The sequence below is a fragment of the Dermacentor andersoni genome, chromosome 10 (genome assembly GCF_023375885.2).
Source record: "Dermacentor andersoni chromosome 10, qqDerAnde1_hic_scaffold, whole genome shotgun sequence".
In the NCBI taxonomy this organism is placed as follows: domain Eukaryota; kingdom Metazoa; phylum Arthropoda; class Arachnida; order Ixodida; family Ixodidae; genus Dermacentor; species Dermacentor andersoni.
Genome location: NC_092823.1, coordinates 105,576,820 through 105,595,116, shown reverse-complemented (window position 1 = coordinate 105,595,116; position 18,297 = coordinate 105,576,820). Strand labels below are relative to the sequence as shown.

At 44.8% G+C, this 18,297-nt stretch overlaps 1 protein-coding gene across 1 annotated transcript; it reads left to right on the top strand.

The window, feature by feature from the left end:
* The first annotated feature begins 1,858 nt into the window (after positions 1-1,858).
* On the top strand, positions 1,859-17,780 carry LOC126544589 (TNF receptor-associated factor 2-like). The gene is made up of 10 exons (XM_055077750.2): positions 1,859-1,964; positions 3,192-3,451; positions 6,427-6,525; positions 9,609-9,767; positions 12,038-12,112; positions 13,165-13,242; positions 14,482-14,574; positions 15,297-15,359; positions 15,753-15,818; positions 17,464-17,780. The coding sequence occupies exons 2-10, from the start codon at positions 3,218-3,220 to the stop codon at positions 17,590-17,592; spliced, it is 996 nt and encodes a 331-aa protein (XP_054933725.1). The 5' UTR covers positions 1,859-1,964; positions 3,192-3,217; the 3' UTR covers positions 17,593-17,780.
* Positions 17,781-18,297: the final 517 nt, after the last annotated feature.

Genomic DNA, 18,297 nt, shown 5'->3' with positions numbered 1-18,297 from the left:
CAATACTGATGAACATGAGTAGAAATGCCGAATTGGCTTTTTTAAGCAGAAAAAAAGAAACAGTCACGTGTAAATTCAAGTCTGATATCTTAACACGTATTTTATTCGTTGAATTTTTGTGCTCGAGGCAGCTCTTCCTTGAAACATTTAGTACCACTAAGCTCTTTCGTACCGGGCATTTCTGCTTAGCAGCTAAATCCTTTTGAAGCCAGTTCGGTTTTCTCCCATGGAGATGAACAAGAAAGGGTATACTGGGAGGTTAGCCAGTGTATAGACAGACTGGCTACCCTGCGAAGTACGTAAACGGAACATGAATAGGCAATGTACGATTTAAGATTGATAACTGTAGTTCAATAAAAACGATAGAGTGGGAGCCAAGAGGAAAAAAATAGAGTTCAGTACGGCACAAGATTGGATATAGTGCGACATTAGCTAATATACTGGCATAGGACGAGCTCGTCTGGCACGTAGGGATAGCGATAATCAAATATCTCGGATAGAGCTCTGCACTTTGCAATGCGCGGATATTTAGTGCTTCTGCTGCTGCCGGCTTTTGTGAAGTGCCCGTATCAAGACATCGGACTCTTTATGGGGAGGAGGAGGAAGCCGAGGAAGACTAGGGGTGGCGGAAAAAAAAGAAGGGAAAGTATATTAAAATGGTGGACTAAACAGACCGTCCCATTCGCACTTTTTACATTAATTATTATAAACTTTTACCCTACTAGTCAGCGATTCTGTCAAAATGCTTAGCCTGTATCATACCCTTGAAATGTGAAAAAAAAGTGCAGGAGGGATAAAAATTACACAATCGCGAAGACATCAACAAACTGACATCGACACAATCGGTGGAAGGCCGCGGATTGGTTTGGCTCGCATCGCGTCTGTTTTAGTACGGACATGATATCTTTCACTCACTGACTTGTTATTTTCTGCGTTAAACGAAGGTCGACACCATTCACACCTTGAAATAAATACAGGCAAGCGCCAGCACTTATGTGCATGTTAACCAAGCTCAGGAGGCCGAAATTTACCCTTTGTTGCTCACTTCTGCGTGCTTCAAAATCAGATTGTTTTTGGCGCGCAATATACCGGAATTTATATAAATTTTGTCCCACTACCAACACCGTCGGCTTGTGGTTGCCGAGCTATCCGAGAACACTGAAGGGCTATGTCGGAAAGACAACGTTTTCTTACAAGGATGTCTGGTTAGGTAGCGTATTAAAAAAGAAAGAACAGAAGCTTCTGGTCACCGACGAAGAAGTTAATTGGTGTTTCAGAACCTAAACAGGGTTTCCTTGTTCACTAGCGGTTTCGTAATCGTGAACAAAGAATCTGTGTTGGCGAAAAAACGTCAGTGGACATTTGACTTGGTTGAAGACTAGATGTCTGTCTTATTTTTTCAAGCAGTTTGAAAAAAGAAGTTTTGGCACGAGAGTAAGCTTGCTCACAAAGCAGTAACAGCACGATATTTAGGAAAAGAAGGCACTAAAAAACTCAAAATATCACTGTTAAACCGATTTATCGATGTATTACAGCTTTACCATGGTACTGCACTACCACAAGTGCTGCGGAACGACCTGTCCAATGTACAAAAAGAGATGACGTTGACAGGTAACAAGCGCATACGATGATAACTTTCCAACGTCTAGCAATGGACGAGTTAATTCTTCACCCCAAAGCATGGACGCGTCGATAGTACGATAGAGCATGCGAAATGCTGTGACTGGTGGCGTTGATAGCAGACGGCGGCCAGCGCGGGCCAAAAAAAAAATGCTCTCTCGGAGCTGTTCGGCTACAGCGCTATCGCATTTTGTTACCATGGCTACGAAGCAGATAGGCGACCGTGCCAACCGCGCTCCTACTTCCTTTTAGACAAACACAGCCACGGCGCACTACGGCTGCTTTCAAGGCGGAGTCATCGCTTTCCAGGTCCCGATTCTTCTGTTTCAGAAGAGCCAGCCAGGGTAAGTACAACCTACTGTCAATGTAATGTAAAGGCAAAGCCGCTGGTGGCACACGCAAGGACTGATGACCACGGGATGCTGAAATAGAAGCTTCGTTTCGGTATAACGATGGATGCTGGCTCAGGCGTAGTATGCTCGAGTCGAGGTTTTGAAGGCATGCACGGGAGGACAACGTGAATACAGCAACGCGCGTTTCAGAATCATCTGAGATAGTAACACAGGATTCAGGTGAAGGATCTCCGATCGACATTCCTGCGAACAGGATGTTCTTGCGGGTGAAGTTCGGTTATCGCGAGATACTTTCGGTTCGCTGTTGTAGGCTTAGAGCGTACAGCTAGGTAAGCTACGGAAATAAAACTGGTCTGTCTTTGTGTCCGGTCTTTGCTTTGTTGCTGCGTATTTTTTCGCGCCATCTGCAATTACGCAAAAGTATTGATAAGTGGGCGAGTATTGTCCACTTGAACCGTGCTCGAAGCGGCGTGAAAAGTGCGATATGAAGGGGAGAAGAAGAGGTCAGGGGCTGAACCATGCATCGAAGTCAGCTTGCCCTGTTATCGATCCTGCAACGTTTTATTAATTCGCTGTATTGATTTTAGATACTGAAACTAGATAAACTTTCTCGCGCGTTCGCCCATGGTGTTCTCTGAGCTGATCAGAATATCTTGCTAAAACAATATAGTTGCGAGCGCTGTCCTTATTTAAAAAAAGTGATGTACAGATTCGCACAAACTGGGCATGTAATACTGGCCAGCGCTCTCTTCACTAGTGCTGCACGTTTCATTGTTTGTGTTGTTGTTAAGGGCCGCTAACTGCTCTTTCCCTAAAATGAAACGTTCCGGAGTTAAAGGTAGTGCGGCTACTTTCACAGAGGTTTGACGAAGGGATGCTATCAAGAACAAAGCTCTCGTTATCAAGTTCACTCAGGGTAGTATGTGGGCTAGATGGAACAGATGCATGCTCTGAAATCGCTTGCTGGAAACGACAGCAACACGAAAAGGGCACCGGACGAGTGACATCGAACAACGGAAGTTTCGTAAAAGAACGCCCACTTCGCATCTGTGGTCTTATTGCAAAGCATCTGGCTGCAAACCTTTATTCAAGCGACACAAAATTATCAAGCATAGAGATCGGAAAGTACGGGCACTTGTAGAAGCTTTTCACCTTAAATGGTGACACGATAATGGTGTATTTGAAGCCGCTGTTTCTTTTCTATCGTTGTATCTATAGGCAGTGAAGAAGCAACTAGAACAAAGATGACCGGTCGTAAGCTGCTGGTCAAGGACCGCTACAGAACTTTCGAAGACAAGCTGGTTACATTTGCTGCAGAAGTTCCGGGAAGAGTGTTGTGTGCCTTGTGCGGAAATATTTCCTCAGAGCTTCTGGCTGACCCCGAGGATCACTTGTACTGTCGGCCATGCTTGGGAATGCTGGACAATGACGGACTGATTGACTGTTGCGTTGACAGTGCGACGCACAGGATTGAAGACGTGAGTACTCCAGTCGTTCACAAGGCGTGACTGTGTTTTTTTGACATGAAATTATAATCGTATATTTCATTCCTATTATTTGGGTCAAGAATATGGTGTTTGTAAGCCTCGCCGGCTCTTCTTTTTTTGACGTGGTAATCGGCCATGAAATGCTTCGTCATTGTGAAATACACGTGGAGTACTCGAAGGGAATATGTTTCAATTAGGAATGGACCTAACTTGCCGTCGGTAGCATTCGCAAACATTCGTAGGCAATCGAATGTCGCATAACACTTACTTGCTTGAAACAGAAAAGGCACGCCAGAAAACATGAGAAGCTGTGTTCTCAACTGCCCACATCTCACGCTGTCGGCATTTCGTTTAAAGGAGTCCCAAGGTTGATATTTATATGAACGTTACGGCACTTGATTAGATGATTCGGACTGCTGATGTTTACTTCAGATTTAGTGTGAAGTGTTAATGATGCTCAAAGAACTTACAGCCTAAAATGAACCAAATGTTCGTCCACTCGGCATTTTAAGTTCCCAAGGCACTAAATATCAGTCGATTCTCGATCTGTAGAAGCAAAAGCTGATACTCATTGCAAAGGAACCAGTAAAAAAAAAGCCAAAGGAGCCACGAACAAGAGGTTTATTCTAATCGGGAGCTCGTGTGCTATTGACAGTGGGGGATTTCAAGACATTTGTTCACCAGGAGGCCTATATTACTCCTCATGCCATAATTTGGGACGGCGCAGACTTTTGTTTTGTTTTGATGATAATGCAGGAACCGTATACCCGGGGACACAATCCCAGCGCTTGAACGGAGAAAAAGTCACGTGACTGCTGAATAATGTGGCGCTTGCATGGCGATCCATTGCGGTTATTGACAGGGGTATATGTGCCCGGAGCCAGTCAATCTTTACTACAAAAGTGCCCACGATTATACAGAAATTATGCTCCGTCTTAATAACTTCGATGAGCGGCGAAGCCCAGTGATCTTTTTAGGCGAAACATAGCGACTCTTCTCGTTATCAGCAGTGTGGAGCGATTTACTTTATCGACGGCATTGTGATTTGCGCGAAGGAATTTTCAGTGATTCCCATTCTGGAGCAAACTTAGAATACCAATTCTTTGCAGGGCCATCTAATCTGGAAATAGGAAAAATTAACCGCGGGAGATGCAAATACAAATGGCACGTTGTGAATGGTGTGAGCTGAAATTGCCGTTATATGCTTTGAATACGCTGGGCGTGCTTTCGAATCGCACCTGGTAAAGAAGAAAGAGAAATTCTTAGTTAAGTTTGTCCATAACGCTAGCCAGTACACGACGACAGCTACGATTATACCTGCCGTGGTTGTATGTAACCTTACCTAAATTGCAGACGTAGCCAAGAGTGCTGGCGAGGGCACATAAATGCTGTAGTCCTTGTGTACAACTCTTACCTCGTTACATTTTCCTACCAAGTTGTTGCTACAGGTGCACTCTTCACTAATAACTGAAAATGTCGCTGCTACATGCTCGATGTAAACGGGAAGAAAGCGACGTTAGGAATCTTCACTAAGCCGGTTAAAACCATTGAACTAGTAAAGTGCTGTTTTAAAACATTACTCATCAATTTTGTGGAAGAATGATGCTCATTAGGTAGAAAACTGAGGTCACATTTCCTCATTCCGAATTTGGCGATAGAACCCCAGCTAGATAGAACTCGCTGTGCTAGCGGGCTGGCTAATGGCGCTGCACTGCTGAGCTGGAGGTCACTGGTTCGACCCCGACAGGGCGTCCGCATCTCGATTGGGGGAGGGGGGAGATGCAAAAAACGCTCGTGTATTTAGCAACAACGTTTCAGACCGGATAAGTTGGTGTTCCTTGTTACTGTTAATTACAGCTCCCGCCGGCACAAGGACAGGAAAAGACCAGCGCTTGTTCTCGTCTTTCCTGTCCTCGACCCGACGTGCGGTGTGATTCACGGTAACGTGTATCTTTAGGCTTGGGTGCACGTAAAGCAACCCTAGGTGACTGAAATTAACCCGGAGTCCCCTCTCACGGCACGCCTCATATTGCAGTCGTGGAATTGGCACGTAAAATCGCACAATTTTTTCCCTCAATTGTGCGGTTTTGGAGCCCGAAAAGTCGAAACTTGCTGCGTGGTTTCTGTGGTTCCCATAGTATGCAATGTTTTCATTATTTACCGAAGAGCGATTAACTAGGCACACTTTACACACGGTAGATTGCACGAGCAGATGCCGCCTCGAATTTCGTGACGTCATAGCGAGCTGGGGAGGGAACTTCAAGGCGCTGTCGCCCCCTGTCGTCCATATCTGTCTCTTCTGTATCACCAAGCCGCTTCTCAGAACAATAGCGGACGTTTTATTTTTCTGTTGTAGAAGCGTGATTAACCTGCGCAGCTTGACATAGTGGTTGTGCTCAGTGTCCGATTTAGGAAGCTTGGGTTTTCTTTGATGTGGCAAAAAATGACAGCTGCTAGTGTTAAGCAAACATGACGCAGGCGCAGTACGACCAAGTGGACTTCTTGCTATCATGCAGCACGTTGTGCTGCGTCTCAGTGGCGTTCTGAATGCTGGCTACCACATCGGGGCGCTACATCTTAGGGTATAATAAAGAAATGCCCTTTGAGGAACTCCCATTAATCTAATCTATATCTACCTTTCCGCATCCCTACGGCTTTTCAATAGCCCAAGGGTGGTTTTGAAAGATTAAAGACAACCAATTAATCATATATTTCATGTAGAACTTCAAAGGTGTTTGGCACATTCCCTCCGTTTTGGAATAATCCTTTTAAGCTGAGCTTAGCTGTCGAGACAGAGTGTGCAAAATTTGCAGACTTACAGCGCGAGGGGTTCAAGTGAGAAAAGGAACCGAATTTGTGAGCTTATCGCATCTTGCACCTTATCAAAATTTGCATCATGCTAACGAAGCTTCAATAACTCCAGCAACGAGAGTACCTAATGATTTGCATACGTACTGTTCCTACAGATGGAACACAGGAGCGAGAGATTCATGGAAGCTTTGGAGTTGTCGGCCATGTGCCCAAATGAAACTTGCAGCTATCAGGCGACACTTCGAGAGGTGATGGTGAGTATTGCCGTGAGAATTTTTGCACGATAGCTATTCCTAATTTCACTTACTGCGAACAGCAGTTACAAGCCAGAAAATGGGCCGAATCCTGCGTATTCAGTCGTCACGCTTCCATCAGCCTAGTCTCAATTACCTTCGCACCTCTGAGTCGTTAACTGCGCGAAAATCCGTTACCGGCCCAAGGAAAACTACAACTACGCTACAATGACGACCATAACTATAGGGACACCGCGGATTACCCGAAGCACTACAACGGTGACGACAGTTGCAGTGACGATGACGATGACACAACGATGCCATAAAGATGACGCCGGCACAACAGCCTAGCCACAAGACAAACAATGCCATGTTTGGCATCGTTAAGTTCTTTACTGCACAACTTAGTAAACGGCGCTACAACACCGGCACGATGAAAATAACGACGACAGTGACGGCGACTGCACAACAGCGGCATGATAACAATGGCACAACAACGACGATGGCTGCGTGAAAACGAGTCCTTCAGGACGACGGTGACAACAAGCCAACGACAACGGCGGTGGCATGACAATAATAGCACGACGTCAGGATCAGCACCAGAACGACGCCATGGCGGTGGCACTTTAATCACTGACATCTAAGACCACTTCCTTCGAGGGAGAAACACTGAGAATCACCGGGCTGTGCCCCAGCGCTCGCTTCCCGCTACACGAGCTGTCTACGACAGAGGGAAAGTAAGGAAGAAAAAAAATGAAAAAAAAAGCTAAAAAAAAGACCTGCCAGCGCCATCTGGCGGCGTGGCTGAGGCGATTGTGGACCTCCTTTGCTTTAGGTCAGTGCACCGAAAGAACATCCGCGTATCCACGAGAGACTTTAATAATGCCGCCCCCTACCTCTCTATAGTGTACGCGCTTTGTTCGTGCTCGTCTTTCTTTCTCTCCATCTCCCCCTTCCACTCTTATTCTCTTTTTATCCCCTCTAACCCTTCCCCCGTGCAGGGTAGCCAACCGGAACTTCCTCTGGTTAACCTCCCTGCCTTTCTCTGCATTCTTTCCTCTATTCATACTTTGTAGATCAGGCGGGACAGAAGCAGAGTGGGCTTCTCTCTCCACATAATTTCGACACCTGGGTCGTCGTGCGGATTCGCTGTCGCAACTTCTGTTTCCCGGCTGGCACAATACCATAACTTGTAGTCAGCTTCTCAGGCGCTTAAAAGACATAGGCTAAGCCCCGGTTGCCTGCGACTGCCAAAAATGCGTTCTGCGACCTCGACGAAATTCTCTTTACCTCCTTATTCCCCTTTGTCGCTCTTCCTATCACAAAAGGGCACCAAAAGACAAAATGCACATACAGCGCTAATTTTGGAATATGTGAAGCGAAGCTATCGTGGCTAAAAGGAAAACTGCATAAAACTGCATGAAAATGTGCATCTTCTGTCGCTCATTTCGCAGCACAGTGATTACATGCCTGCCAGTAAATCGGCAAGACGTGGAAACATCTACAACGTGGTTCATGCGAGCGCTGATAGGTTACTTGTATCGGCCTTCTTTCCTCGCCCTGCATACGGGATCAGCCCAGTTTACCATTGCACTAATTGTCGGATTGGCCCTCCTTATTCGACAAGGAATTAGTAAATGTTCCGGATCAGCGTGAGGTTGCAATGGAGGTGTTTGCTTGTCCCATAATCACTTTTCGGGAGGATGCATTAAAGACTGCATGTTTAGGGTCAGTGCTTTCCTAACTTAGTTCGTAGTGCTTGAGCAAAAACCGTTTATTCTTATCACCAAACTAAGCTAGGCACCACCTCCGCGGTAATTATTGGCTGCCGTTCTGCTTCTGAATGAATGGCAGGGTAGCCTAACGCTGCTGAAGGCACCATGACAATCTGCGCTAAAGTTGAGAAAAAGAAACTTGCGTTGTTCCAGAGCATCGCCACCAGGCATCAACCGCGTGTGGAGAGCCCATCGCATACTCGTCGCACAGTGCAGGGAGAGGAGGAAAGAGACCACCAGCTACGCCTTCCCTTGTTTCTCGCCTTCGCATGTGAGAAGGTCTATAGTGCTTCTTCCTCTTCCCAATCACTGCCCCCCTCTCTCTCTCTGTTAACGCCATCGGCGGCATGACTTCAAGGAAGGACCACAAGGTCGGTTCCACGCTGAAGGAGCCACAGCCAGGGCCTTTGCATGGCTTGGCGGAAGCAGAGGACGAATGTGCGAGAAGTGCTGAATGGCCGAACAATGCACGGGAGAATTGAGGGATCACGTGACAGCGAAAATGTATGTAGAGACGGAGACGCGCCATGAAATATTATTTCTGATCACCCGTCGGGCCGCGAGTGTCCGATTTTCTCGATGTCGAAGGCTTCGTGTAACGCTAGTAATCAACGATAGTGGAAAGGTATAGAGTAACTAAGAAAGAAACGTTCCTAGTACAGCTCCAGGAGCTGGCGCCTCCTAAATGCTGTTCGCAGTAACTGACTTACGAAAGTGCAGGCGAGGTCATTGTTGTTTGTTTGTTCAAATAAGGTGCTACTGGTGTTGCAAACCTCCAGGAAGAAATATGTAATCGTACGTAGCAGTTTTTACTTCCAAAACCGTATGTTTATAGATGTTCATAGAACAGTTACTGCTATTATACCGGAGAATTCGCACAACCCAAGCATATAATTTCCGCATAAATCTTGCATCCGAGTCCAAGTGCGGTCAAACGTTTACGGGATCCGACAAGAAGGCTGAATATTTTCAGAGCGCCTCCGCGCCGCCTGGATTTCGAGTGTGCTACCTGTACTACATTGTACAAGGCCTACATAGTGTTGCTGTGCGTTGTGGGCTGCAAGCTAAACCTGGCCTTTTGTCCAAAATATTCTCGGAAAATGCATCCCGTATGTGTTTGACCGTATTTATGCCGTGTGCGATTACATATCCCCTAAATATACATATGGAATCACGCGAGATCTTACTGGTCATGTGAACTGTTCGCGATTTTTCTTTTGTAAAGCTCTATTTAGTGTATTACCGGCACTGCACTCGGCGTTGGCATGCCCAAGGTGCGTATTTATGAATCATGTCTGAAATGCTACATTTCCTTTTTTTCCCCTGAAGGGTCACTACAAAAATTGCAAAGTTAAGACGGTGAAGTGCCCGCTATGTAAGCAAGAGGTCAGTACCAAGCTGCTGCATCCGCACATATCCAACGTATGCGAAGAAAGACTTCTCTGCTGCCCCTTCTGCAGTCAGGAGGTAGCGGCCCGTCAACTGGAGGCAAGTTCAATGATGCACGCTGCCCCGTAGTTAGCACTCGAAATTTTACTGTCATGTTAACTATACGAACACTCCAGCCACGCTCGCACCCTCGGCTACATGTCCCGAAATCAACATACATATGTACCGGCGGTCCCAGTTAAAATTGGGGAAAAATTAAAATAAACAAATAAATAAATAAGTAACGAGAGGATTTACGCGGACAGCAATAACAGCATGTTGATGGATGTTGTTCGTGCTAATAGCTTTTTCGTTAGACAGAAATGATGTTGAATAGATGACTTTTGGTTAACCTGCCTAATCCATAAGGGGTCAATGCAAAACTTATTGCGGATGCCGAGATATGATCGATGACAGGGTTTTAGAGGCAGCTAGGTAATGTGCCGTCATTTTTTATTTTCGCCGAAGAAACATTTCGCGCAATGAAAAATACCACGAAAGAAAAAACACGTCCGTCCGCCAGGCATTGCTGCGCTCTTAAAGATAAAATAAGGGCTTAACATATCGCCCTAGCAACGAGTGGTCATGCTATCTTTCCGAACGGTACTCAGGTATCGGCTCGCGTCTGCCGGTCCTTATCGAACACGAAGTCTTGTCTTTCAGTGCGCTGTAGAAGAATCAACGTTTGGGTACGTTGGTACTGGTTGAACGCGTTCAACGCGCAGCGCAAGAGAAAAACAAAGCAGGAAAGACACTGGAGAGCGCTGAACTTGCCACTAACTTTATTAGAAATCATACAGATACTTAAGTATTTCAGTATGCGTAAAATGCACGGTGCTCTAAATGACGAGGTTTACCTTTGAAGCCGTGGCCATAATTGGCGCGCGGACGCGTTGTCGCATGCTAGTGAAAAACAAACAAAAATTTTGCAGGCTTTTTTTCTTTCGTAAGAAAATAAAACTACACAGGGCCTAGGCCAACCTGGTATCGGTTGTTTCTGGAAATCTTTCATTCTTGCATTGACGCGTCTTCAATTAGGTAAAGTAATTAAAAGTTAGGAAATTAGATACATGTGCAAGAATACAAATGCCTATAGCTTAACGATGCCCATTAACACACAGCGATGGCCATTCACGAGAGGGTTTCCGTGAGTGTGTGGATAAACTTTATTCCAGAGACAGAGCTATTTGGTGGCTGGAGATGGGCGGCCACCCTGTACCAGGCAGCCGTGGCCCTGTGCTTACTGCCTAACTCCTGTTCATCAGCTGTAGCTGGTACTGAGAACTTTGTTTGGACATCTAAGCCTCCCATTGGTCTTCCGTTCGCGCCTGGATGGGCGTGTGTTCTTGTTCCATTCTCAGACCGTGTGATCGAGGGTAACATGACTTTGGCTTCTGGCGCATTACATTGCATTACATTTATTGTACACATGGCTCTTTTCAATGATAGAGGGTGTTTGGCGTATTGCAAGATTGGCAGTCTCTTGTATACGTTTAGGGATAAATCGTGTGCAGTGTAGAGTGCCCGGGAGGTGATCGCCCGTCTGAAGTCGGTGACGTATGAGAGCTTCTTCTCTGTTAAGCTTACAGTGTGGTGCCAGGTATTCCCACCTTCTCTTCTTACAATTTTCTAGAATGCATGCGTACTCCGTATATATATTTTTAAATATTTGGCGACGTTTAGTTGAGCCAGTCGATAGGAAGCAGTCCAGACCACCTGCAAGCGCTCTGCGGGCGGCGACAGAGAATCGCAAAACTGGCGTCATATCACAAACAGCATGTCTCTGTCTAACAAGACGCGCTCGGCTGATACACGAGCACGCGAACGTACGATCGAGAATAGCACTTTGTAAAACCGGCATCACTTCACGGAGCACTGCACTGTTAAATAATTTACGCCCTTAAAGGTGAATAAGGGGGCGAATTATTTTACAGTGTGGGCACGGCGTATCTGCTGCTATAACTTGGGAAGGAAGCAAGTGAACTAGGAGTGAGCATTGCGCCACGCACGTAGCCTTCGCAAGCCAAGATTGTGTCGTGAATTCCATTGAAGATAATGTGCGCTGTCTGCGTATACTTATTACTACGAGTGATGAGACCTATCTGCAGACGTTCGGTCCCAAAGATAGTCGCCAAATAGGCGTATTATATCTTCGAAAAGTCGGCACTGTCGAACATGTAAGCTTCGAAACTGTCGCTATAGTCTCGGGGTCAACAGTGAGTGGACGTCTCTTGGAAGTTCATTCGAAATATTTGTGCAATAACAGGACGTTTCATACTAGCGGTAGCTAACTCTCCCTATGCTCGTCTGTTGTCCTATCATATTTGCAGACTCACATGGAAGACTGTGATCAAAGGCCGGCGACTTGTGATCATTGTGAGACGGAATTTGATACATTTGCAGAGGTAAGTGGAAAGTAGCGTGACCTCGAGTAGACCGCACAACCAAGGTGATTTTTCTTCCAAATGGTTCTGCTGCTGTAGGCTCAGCATATGAGCTACTCGGAGCAATTCGGCAGGAGAGAGTAGCGAAAGAACCAGCGGACGAGTCTTTTCCACGTGCGTCAAGACGCTCACTAAACATACTCCAAGATGCGCTGTTAGCTTCAGAATATAGAAAGAAAGTGATGGAGAGAATTCTGCTCCTAACTGTCCCCTTCAACTGCGGAGCCAAAGCAGTCGAACGTTATAAAGTGCCTTAATTGATCTGTTACACAACGTCTGGTTTACAGTTTCAGTTCTAATTTCAGAATTTCAGTGCTGGAACAAGACCAACGACAGACACGAAATGTACATGCAAACCCGACATGTTTATTCCCAACGAGAGAACAAGGAACGTTCAAATTATCAAGCGTCACTACATCTACGACAGCAAAACTTCACGGCTAATAATGTCTGCCTTGATCTGTGCATGATCACAACCGCACCCATTCAACGGGATCATCCCGAGCGACTCTCAAGCATCGTTATCCTGTACTAATTCCACAAGCGTGAACAAAAATTATCATTTTCTAGTATATGAAGTACAAAAGATAGATAAAAAGGCTAGAGACGGTTTGCCTATGGTAGGAGTAGGGTAGCCTCACAAATGATAACCTCTCCTGAGCACAATTAAACAAACATATATATATATATATATATATATATATATATATATATATATATATATGCACACACACATGTGCTAATACGCGTATAATGTTATACAAAGCATACATCTATGTACGAAAATCGTCATTAAATTTTGTCAAAAACAAGCACTGCGAAATCTCCCACGCGAAAGCACAGCATCGCTATTTGCACATTTCTCCAGTTTACTTGAAATAACCTGGCAATATCTACTACGGTGCCATGACGGTGGCAGTGTAACATCAACAATCAATCGGTGTTGTTGCACGCGACTCCAATGTATGGGAAGCGCCCTAACCACAACTAATAATATTTTTTTCTTTTTCAAGCTGAGGGACATTCACTTGGCAGTTTGCCCTTCAAAACCTGCGAAGTGCCGCTACGCTCAACTGGGATGCCGTTTCCAGGTAATGACCTTGCTAAACCTCTTCGTCGCCACTGGGACTGTGCTCAGTGTGCTTGCTGCCACAAAAAGACTTCCAGGCGTGCTTTTCTCGGGATCGAAAGTTGGCTACGGGAAAATTAAGCATTTTGTTTACTACAAGCACCTGCGTGCTTTCGACGTGTATAAAATATAAAGAAAGAGTTCGTACATCATGGTCGTGTATGTTGGTTTCGTCTGTATTTCTGTATTTATAAACAAAATCCTGTATCAAAGGGTGATTTAACTGCTTAGCGAGACCACTGCAAGCTAGAGGGCTCTATATAATGTACAGGCTATTGCAATTTTGTTTTCTAGCGAAGCAATTATGCCATTACATTGCACATCTTGCCGCTAGGCAAATGTGCGCAGCACTTGAACTACCACTATCGCATACTTTCTTTTAAAGAGCTGTATAGAGGTGTGCAAAAAGATAGGGAATCCTTATAGGAAATGAAATGACCAAAAATGTAATTCAGAACGACGGACTTCGTTACCCGCTAAACAGACCGAAAGTAGGATTCTCTTGGAACTGCGCACGTAAACATGAAAAAGAAAAATAATTCCTCGTAAGTCTTTCCTAATCTGAGCAACTTATACATCAAAGACAGCGTATTTTGAGGCCCTTAATTCGTTGCAAGTATACCAGGGGTATGTTGGCTGCCTGTTCTAAATGATGACTCATCGTCGACGCCCCAGTCATGGGGACTATTTACCACGCAAGCTGCGTTGCTGGACCATGCCATCAGCTTTCGCCCCCTCACCCGTATAAATTTCAAACTGACCTCCAGTTTGGAGCAGGAGGCAGGGAGGTTAGCTAGAATTATGTCTGGTTGGCTACCCTACACCGGTGGAATGGGAAAGGGGAAAACAAAGATGACAGGGAGAGAGGAGGGAAGGAGCCTACAACATGGGAGGTAAGAAAAAAAACACGCGATGTCTAGTTCAAAGAAAGACCGCACAACGAAGATCGGTAACTTCAAGTTATGATTGTTGACCATTACGTTCTAAAGCAAAACTTTGAATGCAGGTTGCTTTGCTATGGCTATTCTTTGATTGACATTTGATGCCGAGGCTACCGCCACATGCAGGCATTCGCACCGACATGGCAGCGGTTTCGAAACTCTTTTAAACGGCTTCGCTGCAAAAGGGCATATTCTTTAGCCGAGTGCATGATTGTGGCAGTGAAACGTAAAAAAAAAATCTGTTCTGCTTGTTTTCTCAGGCCTGTAACCAGGAGATGGAAAAACATGTCGGCTCGTGTCAATACGTGACGTCACTCATCGACCGAGTTCTCACTCTCGAAGCGAAGGTGCAGGTAATGAAATTGCAATAACGAAATTAATGTGGCTTCGTCACTGTTACTTGCTCGTCATGGAAGGCATGCGGTAAACTTTTATATGCGCCATCGGTTTTATTTGTGTTTCTGAGACGCAACATTGATTAAAGTATGATTTTGGTTTTGTTGTCACGGTATAGCCCTTTCGAAATATTTGCTTGCTGTGTATTCTGCAAAATGTGTGGTAATTTTGATCACGCAAATTTTGCTGACAATCGCCAAATGATCGCCACAAACTTGGTGATAATGTAAGGCCCACTTCGAATTTGATTCGAAACTTATTGCAAAGACATGTTAACTTCTTGCAGCGGCTTAGTCGTACTTCATTTCGTATCAAAATGCTTAATACGTTCATGGAAAGTTTGCGACGTGTTGATGTAATAAGATGCAGACAGGAGTCTCATAGTCGCTAAATCTACCGGGACCCGTGGTTATTTAGTAAAACGTGTGAAAAAATAAAAGCAGCAATACACATAAAACTGATTTCATTTTTTTAGAGTTTGTTAAATGACAACAAATTAGGACACAAGTGAGTATGATGAATTGTGTTTGAACAGTAGAAAGTGCTAGGTAACAAAAACCCGGAATGTTCTAAAGTGGAATTTATTGACACACGAAAGAGGTCTTTAATGATTTATGCACAATGGGTATGACTTTGCTCTGTAAAAATGCGAATGTAATACACAATTGCCATGGCGTAGGAATTGGGAACGGAGAATGAGCAGCTGAGGCAGCTGATTGCGGAAAAGGAGGAGGTATACAAGGTGAGATATCGCATGCAGCGTTCACTGTTTTACATTCACATACATGCAACGCAACGATGCCCATATGCAAGCACAACTAATGCTGTCTCGTGTTCGTCACATCGCGTAGACTGTAAAATATTGATATTGCAACAATATAATAAGGAAGTGGCAGTAGCGTTCTGTTGCAGGTGTGCCTCTTTATACAGCTCGGAAACTAGTAGACCGCATCCCGCAAAACGTAATACTGTATTTTCTATGCATCACCAACCTGGAATGAAAAAAAGGTTGTACGCCTTACAATTAGCAGCTGAAAATTTCACATTTAGAAGCATTGATTAGACTTGTTACCTAAAAGCACATTGGGAAAAGTGCACTGCTTATTTAAAAAAAATTCTATTTCTTTTACGACAGAAAAAGGATGACTACTTCCAAAGAAATGTGCAAGAAGACCTGGAAGAGCTGCGTGCAGAAATTGTGGTACGTATGGTTCAGCAAGACCTTGTCTTGTATCGTTACCTCTTATTGTATTGCATCAACGTTTAAGTACGGCATTTTTCGAAGCTAAAGTAAGACGACAGGTAGTTAAGTTTAGACTAGTAGATTCAATTCTGATAACTTTATTTTTAGTCCATTATGCCAATGAGTTACCATTGGCAAAAATGAAAGCTCCACTTAGCGTATTTTTCGTCGCTACATATTTTAGGCATGCCGCCCACTTTTTGACCAATCCACCGTTGTGTCTATGCGCCATAGTATTGACTTCAATCATCATCCATAACACCCGGTGATTATCACGAAAAGGTAGTTGGCAGGGTAGAAGTACGCATGTGATTTGTCCCTCACCCCCAGGGTAAGGCAGCAAACCGGGTGCTGATCTGATTGACCTGCTTCCTTTCCTGTCCTTGCTCTCTTTCACTCACTCACTCACTTCGTCTAACGGTTAATGTAGGCACAGGAGGGCTGGAAAGATTCGTTTATTAAAAGGATTGTGCTTTTGTTTACGCATATATTTTGTTACGAGGAGATTGAGGTATCGCTTGTTTTAGCACTGAGTAATTTCGTAGGAAACAAGGCCAGCAGCCTGGACGCCTTTAAGGGTAGCAAATGTGGCAGTACTATCCTCTGTGCGAGCTAGTCAGTAAGACGGAAGCACCAAACCAGCTGTCATGTGCCGTCCATACAATGTTTCGTACTTTGCATATGTTATAGCCCTGGTGGAATTGTGCCGTGATTGTGACTCAGTGTTCGTATTGTCCCTTGTAAAAAAAAAAAAAAAAAACTTTTTTTCTATACACACGAGGGATGCCTGGAAGGGTTCGCGATGAAAGCATGTCTTTAAAAGATACAAAACTGGACAAAAAAAGAATGAAAAATAGCAACCTGCTGTACGTGGCAACAAAACACAAGCCGAGCAAGCGACACTGCTCACGGTTATGACGGTGAATGTTCTGCATCCGCGCCATGGCCATGAGCGGCAGCGCTGGCTAGCATTTGTACTGCTAGATCTAGGGCATATGCACCAATATATCCAAGGAAGTGGAAGGAAAAAAAACGGTGCAACGGTATCCAAGTCAGTAAGAGCATCGCACGCGTAAAGCGAATATGTGGGCTAGGTTCCCACGAGCAGCGAGTTGTCTCCGTCGCTTTTCTTTGACATTCCTACATCCTCAATAGAAAAAAAAAAATATCAATTTACCTGATATTTTCCTTCATTTATTTGTCTGTTGGTTTCACGTAAATCGAGTAGAATCAACTCATGAAATAGTATACTATAAAGACAAGTTGCATTGTTCGGGGTGTACTTTGATTCCAAAAAACAACCAACATTTGTCTGGCTCACCTTTCCTCTCTTGGAAACTCTGCGCTCGCTACACTAATGTCGAGAATGCTACGTCACGCTGACAACGCACATGTCATGAATGACGTGCAATTACCGGGAGCACAGCGTTAGATAAGCAAGCGCACGCAAGGTAGATCACGATTATTGCTTGGGGACTAAATGAACTCCAGAGGACGCGAACTTTCCTTTCACAGCGCAGTCTTGTCAAATGAGTCTTGAGCCCAACTTCTGTACTGCAGAGCACGATGACGACTCGCAATTTCTGATGCATATTTTTTGCAGATTGTGCAGAACAGAACGATGCAGAACGATCCGATGACTGAGAAGAGACTTCGGGAGCTTGAAGAGAAGCACGCCCTCCTTGAAACGCCGCTAGAGAAGCTCTTGGTGGAAATTGCAAAGGCAAAATAAGTGGCCAGTGTTGCGCTAAAGACACGGTAATCACCCAGTGTGGTGACTATAAAGTTACGCTCGTTTGTTTTTACAATGAATGCCATTTACGCCGGTCTGTTTTATTATTTCTGTATTGCTCGACCCCATAAGCATTGAAGAACATGTTCATGAGCTGTCTCTTTTCTGAATAAATTGTGTTCTGTGAAGTGCTGAGTACTTCATCAGGGTGGCGGAAGTGTGATATGTGACGTGGTTCGTTCTTACGTCACGCACGCGTGATGCCTGCGGCAAAAAAAAAAACGGATGTTCCTCATCTACCGCAAAGGTCATGAGATGGGTCGCTGGCTAGCACTCCAATGTTTAGTCGTAGTAGACGAATACCCCAGGATGTCGACGGGAAAACGGGGCCGCTGTAGCTCAACTGGTAAGGGCATCGCAAGCTTAATACGAAGACGTGGGTTCGAGCCCCACGAGATGTTAGTTGTTTCTTGATTCACTTTGATTAATTTATAATTTATTTCAATTAATGAGTACGTCCAATTTCCCCTATGGTGTCCTTGGTGTCCTCGTTTGCTGCCTTTTTATGATACGGCTAATAAAAATCTGTCCCTCGGTTTTATTTTCGTTCTTTCCGTAACCTGGTAACGTATAAAAGCTGGTTCCACATCAAGAAAAATTAAGACAATCTGTAAACAGTCCTCCATAAAGAAAGCAACAAAATCC